This window comes from Lobosporangium transversale (assembly GCF_002105155.1).
Source record: "Lobosporangium transversale strain NRRL 3116 chromosome Unknown BCR41scaffold_37, whole genome shotgun sequence".
In the NCBI taxonomy this organism is placed as follows: Eukaryota; Fungi; Mortierellomycota; class Mortierellomycetes; order Mortierellales; family Mortierellaceae; genus Lobosporangium; species Lobosporangium transversale.
The window spans coordinates 87,559-97,333 of NW_019029015.1; the positions used below are offsets into that span (position 1 = coordinate 87,559).

Here is a 9,775-nt window from a genome sequence, read left to right on the forward strand (position 1 = left end):
TGAAATAAGATTGCACCAGATATCTTCCTCGGATCCTGTGTATTAAGTTAACTCAACACTTGGAGTTCCGCATATGGTAAAAGTCCTTAGGAAATATTTGAGTAAGCTTTATTTAGAGTTCTTGAAGCGCGTCTCCGCTTCAGTCAAACAAGTATAAATATGATAGATTTGTAACATAGTAAACCTCAGTCTGCAATAAAACTATTCTTGAATCTCCTAAGTTCATTCTTGTTCCTAAATCACTTACCTTCTCTTGCAATCGTCCTGTCAGTCCTTGACACTCCTGTAAAGCTACGGTTGACGAAAATGTAGCTGGGGCTAATGCATACTGCCCTATATTTAGCGGCTGGGCAAAAGCGGATGAGGGTGAAGGTGAGACTAAGGAAGGGGGAAAAGATGGAGTAGAGGCCAATGGACGTTGTCTTATACTTAGTGGTTGTACTGGCGCGGATGGGGGTAAGGACGATGGGATTAAGAACGAGGATGGAGACGAGACCAAGGAAGGTGAAAAAGATGGAGCTGACGTCAATGGCCGCTGCCCTATATTTAATGGCTGTGCTGGCGTAGGTGGGGGCAAGGACGATGGGATTGAGAACGAGGATGAAGGCGAGGCCAAGGAAGGTGGAAAAGATGGAGCAGGGGCCAATGGACGCTGTCTCATATTCAGTGCCTGTACCGGCGTAGGTGAGGACAAGGACGGGGGAATTGAAGATGACGAGGATGGGACCAAAGATGAGGGCGAGAATGTGGCCGTAGTTGCAGCTGGGGACTGGGCCGAGGATGAGGCTAAGGCAAGGGCTGGAATCAACGCGCGCTGTATCTGATTTGGTAGTTGCGATGATCGTGCGGGATCCCCCATCAAGCGAGCGCTGGGTCCTATATTTGGATATCTTCCACAGATCTTTTGATCATCCTTTATCAACTGAAGCGCTGACTCTCGCCGCTTCTTTCTTTCATCTTCATGCCATCGTCGCCGCTGCTTGAAATAACTTTCATTGATGCAGATCCTGTCCTTATCGATCGTAGAGTCATATACATGTATGATCTCCATTCTTTGCCCTTCATCCTCATGGCCCAGGTGTCTTAACAGGGCTGCAGTATCCATGAGGATGTATGGGTCCTGAAGATCGATACTGGGATCTGGCTCTGCAACATCCTCGGCAAGGCTATCATTATCAAAGTCCATATCTTCAGGCGATGCCAGGCGGCTAATTTCATAAAAGGGATAACTCTTTCCACGCGTCTGGAGCTCCTTCTTCGCCGGCGACAAGTTATGGCCATGTTCATCTACGACATGGTAATCAGAGGAAATACTTGGTTCGTAATCATCATCATCCACACTCTCTTCTTCAAGCTCCATGGAGTCGTTCACCATACTAGTCTCGTCTTCACAGGTAAAGAATCCCATGAAGCGATGGTCTTTTAACTTTGAGTCAACATACTCGCAAATGGAGCGGGGCCCATCTAAAAGCTTGTACAGTCCCAACATTTCTTCATCAGAAGTAAAGGAGAACTGAGCTGAATTTGAGCCTGACTCTTCTCCGTCATACCAAGAATCACTCTCTGGATCAAGGCCTTCTGTTGCCTCGGAAACAGCAGCAGTACGAAGGCTTTGTCGTATACACTATCATGCAAAACTGATTCAATAATTCATTCCCATGTGCATTTCTTTTTTTTTCATTCCTAGAAACCGTATATGCATACACCACTCATACTTTGGTTTAATAAAGCTCCCGTCTTCTTTTACGTCATAGTGATGCGTTGTGACATTAGCTTGTCTCATTTGAATAGCTAATGACTTTTTTGTTCATTCAGGTCATTGAATCAGTTTCACATGTGCCCATTCGGTGGCCAAAGATCTTTATTCTTTTGTGAGGCATAACCTTACATCAATAGATAGTATTCCAACCATGGGCATCACTGACAGCTTGGAGTCTCTTATGGATACCTATGATGAGTTTGCGGCAGAAGTCCACTGGGATCCTGTACCATTCAACCGATATTCGCTCCCATAGTTCATCACAGCTCTTAGCTCGCTCAGGATACCTAGAGAGCCGCCTATCCAATTCTGCCCACATGTGTTCAATAGGGTTGAGGTCAGGGGATTGTGATGGCCACTCTAGAAGTGTACCTTCCTCTTCTGTCAGATGTACTGACTCCAAATACTTCCTAACAATCTTCGCCGTGTGCTTCGAGTCATTGTCGTGCTGAAAGACGATATCGCTTTTAGTTAGGCCCCAGTCATTAAGCGACATCTGTAGATCCTCCTGGAGTAGTTTGATGTAAAGTTGTGCGTCCATATTATTGTCAATCTTTGCAATGTATCCAGGTCCGTACCATGAGAAGCATGACCACACTTTAACATTACCACCCCCAAACTTGACAGTGCCTTGCACCGACCTGCGAGTGAGGCGTCCCGGATTGTCGTCCCAGATCCACTGCACGCCATCAGAGCAGATTCGGTTTATTTTCGATTCATCTGACCAAATAACCTTTTTCCAATCTTCCAGAGTCCATTCCTTATACTTTTTGATAAAATGCAAACGAGCTTTAATATGCCGTCGACGTAAAGCTGGCTTATGTACACGCCTCTTTGCTGTCAATCCTAACTCCTTGAGCCGTCGTCTAACGGTGGTCTCAGAAACAGCCGCTGGTATGAGCTGGTTGGCTCTGACGGCGGCCTCAACTGCAGACTTGAGTGTACCTCGTTTCATGTTCACCTTAAGATACTGCATGATACCTCTAGGTACTTTCCTTGGTCGACCGCCTTTATTGACTGGCATGTACTCCTTATTATGTGCATAGATCCTGGCCTCCTGGCTTCGTTGACTTTCCTCTGTGGAGTGGGTCTCATATTCTGTGAAGGTATAGTTAAGAGAGAGTTAAGCAAGTGTTCATAAAGGAAAGAGAGAAAAGTCCTTTTTTTACTGGCATTAAATGACGTCCAAAAGTTGTCATGGGCAACATTTTAGACCACATGTGAAACTGATTCAATGACCTGAATGAACAAAAAAGTCATTAGCTATTCAAATGAGACAAGCTAATGTCACAACGCATCACTATGACGTAAAAGAAGACGGGAGCTTTATTAAACCAAAGTATGAGTGGTGTATGCATATACGGTTTCTAGGAATGAAAAAAAAAGAAATGCACATGGGAATGAATTATTGAATCAGTTTTGCATGATAGTGTATCTTTATCATAACATGAAATCACTATCCAAATCAACTATCCAAAATGCAACTGCTCTACTTCGTCAGGGAAAGTCTTGCAGAGAAGTGTCAAAGAGTTTAGTGATATCTGTTACCTCAGCTCAAAGGATTAGGAAAAGAGGCAAAGAAAGTATCCAGTGCTGGGGGGCCGACCTTGCAAAGTCACTGCAAACGTGTTATACAATACTTAACTCAAGTCTCTGCGTTGGCGCAAGCACAAGACGCAATAGCGACAGCTCAGGACATCCAAAAACGCCAAGCAGATAAAACACGATCACCCGCCAGGTTCACTGTGGGCGATAGTGTCTTACTGAGTACGGAGCATATCACTGTCGCAGCTCACGCAAACCGACCCTCGAAAAAGTTAGAACCAAAATTCATTGGACCATTCAAAATCATAGAGAAGATCAACGACAACGCGTACATGCTCGAGCTACCTCCGAACATGAAACAACACCCTGTCTTCAATACAGATTTATTACGACATTATCACGAATCCCCGGAGAATTTAACGAGCACCTGCCAGATCCCCACCAGATTTAGTCAATGGCGAAGAAGAATATGAAGTGGAAAAGATTCTGGATTACAAACTATTTGGCAGAAATGGAAGGGATATCCTGACGAAGCAACATGGGAACGGAGATCCACATTAGTTAATGCAAAAGAAGCACTGGAGGAATTTCAAAAAATGCAACAGTATGTTTTTATTTGGGGTCATAAAAATTTCTGAATCATAAATATATTTCACGTGCAGCACGTGATCTATTTTTGGAGCATAACTTGGCGTTTGTCCATCTTTTTCGCGGCACAAATGTGGAATACCGAGTGTACTCACCATTCTGATTGAATTGAATACAATAGGCAACAGCTATATATATTCCATATCAGCTGTCCACAGACAATAGTCAAACTTCATTCAAAATTCTTCTTTTATTAACATTAAATAAGTGACTACAAGTGTCTATCTATGCATCTTGTTGGCCTAACTGATCTTGCTGGTCTAACTGATCTTGCTGGTCCGGTTCTTGTACAGGAGCTCGGCGGCGTTTTGGAGCGCCTTTTGGAAGAGATTTCTCATATTTATTAATTGATCCTGCTTGAGATATCTTTAAATGAACGCTGTCTAATGCATAAAAAATACGTTGTTCCACCGTGAGATTGGGCTCCGCATTGATCATTTCTCTAAGAACGGAGTTGATTAGACGCTTCTTGAATAAATATACTGCAGCCTTGGCATTGCCAGGACGCCATCTACTGCCATGTTCAATTTCCATACGACATATTGAAGATTTTTCTTCGTTTCCATAAAACCACTCCTTCCAAAGATCACGAATCGGCCTATCCCTTGGTTCCATTTCCATGTAGTGAAATTCAGGTACATATGGGCACAAGCGCATTCCAAGCTCTTTCTCTAGCTCTTTCTCGTTATCCCATCGCCATTGTCCTTCTGCATTTTGACCAGCCTCCTGGTCCTCTTGGCCATCTTGGTCCTCCCAATTTTGATCCAGTGCGTTAGTACCAAGTGCCTCGTTAAATTGATCACATAGATCTTGATCATCATGAAAATGATCATCAACAGCAATAACGGTTTCGTTAATAACAACCGGCTCGCTCTCCTGGCCACTATCACTTTCGTCACTCTCGCTCTCACTCCCTTGCTGGTAATCCTCTGGATCCCTAGGTGGCGATAAGTTATCAATGCCAGAGCTACTAAATGATGGAACTTCTCTCGACAGCCTGCTCAGAATCCCTTGCAATGCAGGTTGTTGTATTTTAGTTTTTAGTTGCCTCTTTTCCTGTTGTACTTTTATGTACTCCTTTCTTCCTGCTTCTTGAGCTACTCTGCTCAGTGTTTCAAAAAATAATTGGCGACTTTGGGCTACGCTCATCTTAATGGACGAACCAACCCGCTCAAGTTCCCGAACCGTCATATTGGTGCTTTCTAAAAAGCCTTGCCAATCGCATGTGTCCACAGAGTCTGTTGGCGTTCCATCATTCCTTCGAAGTCTCCGACTAGTTCCGTCCCAAGCTTCCGATCAATGTCATTAAGCTTATTTTTCATCGCTCGGAACTCTGAACGAATAGCTGGCGCATTAGTGCGAAGGCTGTCTGAGGTAGGCGATGACTCTGTAATCATCCGTTCCATAAGTCTCGATTTAAAATCCGAGTACAATGAACTCCTAAATAATGGAAGGCCAAATATACGATGCATCATGTAGTTACTCGCAGGATCATTCTGAGTCTGAGAAAGGGCGACAGCGTCCTGTAGAATCACCTTTCGCAAGTGAGCTAACAGCAAAAGAAAGCGTGATAATATTAGCTCTGATTTGCTAGGGTTAAACCTCGACTCAGGACGCCTACCATACCCACGATTACGGTCCATCATAACGTTTTCAACGATGGCTCTCCAGTCAGGATGTCCACCAAAACTACTTTCGATGAATAGAAAGATCTCACGCTGAAGCTCAGCTGGTGGGAGGAAAGTATTCCTAGGTAGCCAAAATGGCTCATCGTGGTTTGTAAAGCCAGCCATACGCAAAGCAACATTTGGAGAAATCCTGCTCAAGTAATGTGTAATAACACGCTCAGTTGACCATCCACCATGCTGTGAAATCGACCTGACATCTGCACCAGCCTCTTGAGCATGACGAGCTCCAGAGCCACGATACCTATGAGTTACTTTGTTTGGTATAGCCACTCCAGCTCCTGATTGCGCTTTGAAAGATGATTGATGATGTCCAGATTGACTAAATTTTTTAGTGCTATCGCCACCATGAATTAAATGAAGCTTCGTCCAATCCTCACCAAGAGTGTTGAAGTCCGGTGGCCCGCCCTGGAACTACAGAAACTATTAGCACGATGGCCTTTGAAATAGTATGTATATATAAAGAGTTTTGTAAATAAGCGAATAGCTGCATTTACCTCAAATTGGTCAAGAAAATAAAACCCTAGGGCACCAACAGGACAGAGCTCAACATCTATATTTCTGACAGCGACCCCGTACATCTCATGGCTGCCGTCGTTTGTCTTGCCTTGCAACATTGTGAGGATGACACCTAGGCAATATTGTCCAGCCGGATCCTTTTGGCGAAATGTATGGGCCTCAATGTTGCCAAGAGTGGCGTATCTTAGGCTCTCGCCTCGGGCCATTAGAAAGTGAGACCAAGCCGCATCCAGCCTATCACGAAGCCCAATTCGGATTTGGCCTTTTGATTTCATCCACGCTGCTTTCATTACTTCTTTAATTTCCTCCAGTTCATCGCCCCGATCCAGCACTACTCGCCTTTTGTGCGGAACCTTCTCTATATTCATCTTCCTTCTATAAATATCCATCCTAGTCCAAATCGCTTTTGATCGTGGGTGACGTTCATTACTCATATCTAAGGCTGGATCGACCATCTGCTGCTCCCACAAATCCACACAGGCTTTTATATGCATATCAATCAGTTCAAATGAAGCTGCCTTTCCATTCAAATTGGAGCGATATTCGTTGACATCCTGTGCTCGATCTCCAGTTTCATAGCATGGCGGTGATGGCTTTTTCTTCACTGATTTGCAACGGATAGGTAAAATACAATCCTCAGGATTTTCCGCAAAGGAAGGCTCATCTGCCAAGTTTTCCTCCATATATACGTGGAATTTTGCATATCGAACCCTGTAGTCATCTCCATATCCTTTACGGAAACACCAAGACTAACAGAAGAGTGTTAATTCACGGCTTGACTGCTTGATTTATTCCTGATAATTTATAGTAAAATTTGATTGCTTTAACGTACCTTCCAATGTCGAATATATCGTTCATAACTCTTCTTACTACTGTCTCGAAGAGTATCTACCCGCACTCCTTGGGCACGTACCATAGCCTGCGCCTCACGGAACTCCACCTTTGTTTTAGATTCTAGACTTTTGTTGTTTTGAGGCGACTTGAATTCCGGATCAATGGCCGAAGCTCTTGTAACTGCTCCTTGCTCTCTTAAACCGATCTTTACTGAGATATCGAGATTCCTATCCTGCCCTTCAAGTAGAGTTGGTTGTGGGAGCTGAATAAAAGCCCGATGGTTTGGGTTCGGCAGAGGCTCTAGTTGTTCATCTGCTTTTCGCTTTCCATTGATGATGCTTTGTCGCCGTTCCTCGTCCACTTCCTCGTCGGAACTTTCTTCGTCTAGTCCAAAATAATTGATTCTCTTGGTCCCGCCAATCATGCTTGAAGATTCAGCACTGTCTATGGCACTACCTTGGGGATTATCATCATCAAGCATGACAGTAGTGGCAGTGGCACTTGGAGATGACGAGTTATGGTATTCATAATATCCAGATTTATCCATGGCCTTTGCTCTAGCGACATTAGCAAACAGTGGGTGTGTTGTCCTTGGCTTTCTTGGTGGCATAAATATAGCGATATGGTGTACCTATACTAGAGTATAACTAGTACACTAGTCCTAGAACCTGTGTTGAGCGCCAGGAATGAGGGGAATGAGGGGAATGAGGCGAGGGCTAATGGTTTAATTGAGGATCAGGGGTGAATCAAAGTATTTCACAAGGTCATATGTATCATTCCATATCATTTTCGCTATATATTTTTGTTATTCTAAAATTGATGACTCACTCACTTCAACCTTATTTATGATTTATTTTTTAGCATATACGCTCACAGTAACACCAAAATTATTTTTCTCTGTTTCTTTTTTTTCTTGTTCTTTATTTTCTTCTTTTTTTTCCCTTTCTTCATTTACTATCTCCTTTCCTCTCTTCCTCTCTTCCTTTTACCTCCCTTCTCTGCCCACTCCAGCATGGTAACAACCGCCATTTCCTCCATCAATCGACGACGTTCCCGTGCTCGCTCTTCTACACTCACATCCTGGGTCTGCAATGCACGAAACTCAAACGCTACCAACGAAGAACACTCCCTTATCATCGACAGCCTCGGTCCCTCATGACGACTCCTCTTCCGTCGCCTCTCCGGCTTCTCATGACCATCCTCTCCATCAACAGCTTCCCAGTGTGCATTGTCGCTCGTCGAACTTACAGAAGCCAAACGGACCCCAGCCCCCTCCACTCCCGACGTCGCTGGAGTACTCGACTCCACACGATCTCTGGCTTCCCTCACAGTTGGCGAACCGCCCACCTCTGGATACTCCTCCTTCGGTATCATCGGCCCCAAGATTATAGGTGAAAAACGTGGAGACGATTCCAACCTCGTATCTAGCTCTTCCTCCTGAGGCACAGAATAAGGCTGTGTGGCGTCAGGGTCATCTGAAGAACCCTGGGAGCTTGGTACCGCCGACCGCTGTGTCAATACAACATACAACTTCAGAAAACACGCCACCAGAAGGAGCACGACCTTTACGCGGCATTGGATGAGAAGCCTTGCGTGAAGACATCATGGAGACTTTTTTCTTTTTTTGAAATGAGCAAAGAGGAATGAGGAAAGAATGCAACACGAACTCACCAGCTCCATCGCCATTCATTCATCCACATGATCCGCATGAACCGCGTGACCAGTAATTTTAACCAATCAGACATCACCACATCAATTTTTTTTATTTATTATTTTATTTATTTCTCCTCTCCTCTTCGCTTTCTTTATTTCCACCAATTTTTTTTTCTTTTCTTTTCTTGACGGGAAGGATGCAAACGTGTTATACAATACTGAACTCAAACCTTTGAGGAGGGCTCAACTATCACGCGCACCCCAGGCGCCAAGACGCCAAGCCCAAGTGCCAAGACGCCAAGCCCCAACCCTATCAATTATCAGTATAAATAGTCCAGTCAAGGTGGTTGAGGGCAAAATTTTTCCTTTTCGCAATCTGCATTTTTGTCAGCCTAGGCTTGAATGGGCGGACATAGTTTTTCAAACCCTCTGATTTTACATAGCGTCGGGCAGTCTCTACACTGACATGCACTCCATGGCTCGATCTGATGTATTCTTGAACTGCCAGAATGGATCTAAGTTTCCCCGTATCAACCTCGCGTGCAATTACCCTCTTGGTAGCAGGGGAAACCAATGAGGGTCTGTCCATTCTGGGTTTAGGAATATTGTCCTTGACGTCCCTCCTGATCCTTATTGCCGATGAAATAGAGATACCAAGTTGCCTTGCCACTTCGCTTGTAGACTTCCCTTGTCGAAGTAAGGCCTGAGCATTTTGTACCTTTTCCATAGAAAGCGTCCTCATAATAAATACTAAACGATGTGGAATGTTAATTGTAAGTAGAGGTGTATGAAGATATAGCTGAAGGTAATCTTGGTAGAAAAAAGAGAAGTGAAAAAGTTTTTTTTGCAATCAACATTGAAATTCAGCAGAAGTCATTCAATAGGCAGGTCAAATTGAAATTGGTTTTATTTCACAATGAAGTCATAATTAGGAATGAGACATGAAAGTAATCATGAGGTGTGGGGAACAAATGCACTACCCCAAATATACTAGCCACATGCTAGATGAGAATGAAGAAAAGGAATGAGAATGTTAAAAATTCAAAATCATTGAATGACTTTTGATGACCACTGTAGATGCAATGAGATGCTGAAATACATAAAGCTTCCTTTCATTTTGATGAGTGTGTGA

The 9,775-nt window shown here is 43.9% G+C and overlaps 3 protein-coding genes across 3 annotated transcripts; all 3 read right to left on the bottom strand.

Moving 5' to 3' along the window:
* Positions 1-339: 339 nt before the first annotated feature.
* On the bottom strand, positions 340-1,533 carry BCR41DRAFT_388583 (hypothetical protein; the record flags this gene model as incomplete). The annotated part of the gene is made up of 2 exons (XM_022028019.1): positions 677-1,533; positions 340-378 (listed from the first exon to the last, which is right to left on the bottom strand). Exons 1-2 carry the CDS (start codon positions 1,487-1,489, stop codon positions 340-342), a joined length of 852 nt encoding a protein of 283 aa, XP_021878403.1. The 5' UTR covers positions 1,490-1,533.
* Positions 1,534-4,139: 2,606 nt separating this feature from the next.
* Positions 4,140-5,368, bottom strand: BCR41DRAFT_144921 (hypothetical protein). Its single transcript, XM_022019558.1, has one exon. The coding sequence runs from the start codon at positions 5,141-5,143 to the stop codon at positions 4,178-4,180; it is 966 nt and encodes a 321-aa protein (XP_021878404.1). The 5' UTR covers positions 5,144-5,368; the 3' UTR covers positions 4,140-4,177.
* A 1,541-nt stretch (positions 5,369-6,909) lies between these two features.
* On the bottom strand, positions 6,910-7,758 carry BCR41DRAFT_144924 (hypothetical protein). Its single transcript, XM_022019559.1, has one exon. It carries the CDS (start codon positions 7,598-7,600, stop codon positions 6,980-6,982), a length of 621 nt encoding a protein of 206 aa, XP_021878405.1. The 5' UTR covers positions 7,601-7,758; the 3' UTR covers positions 6,910-6,979.
* Between the last annotated feature and the right edge of the window lie 2,017 nt (positions 7,759-9,775).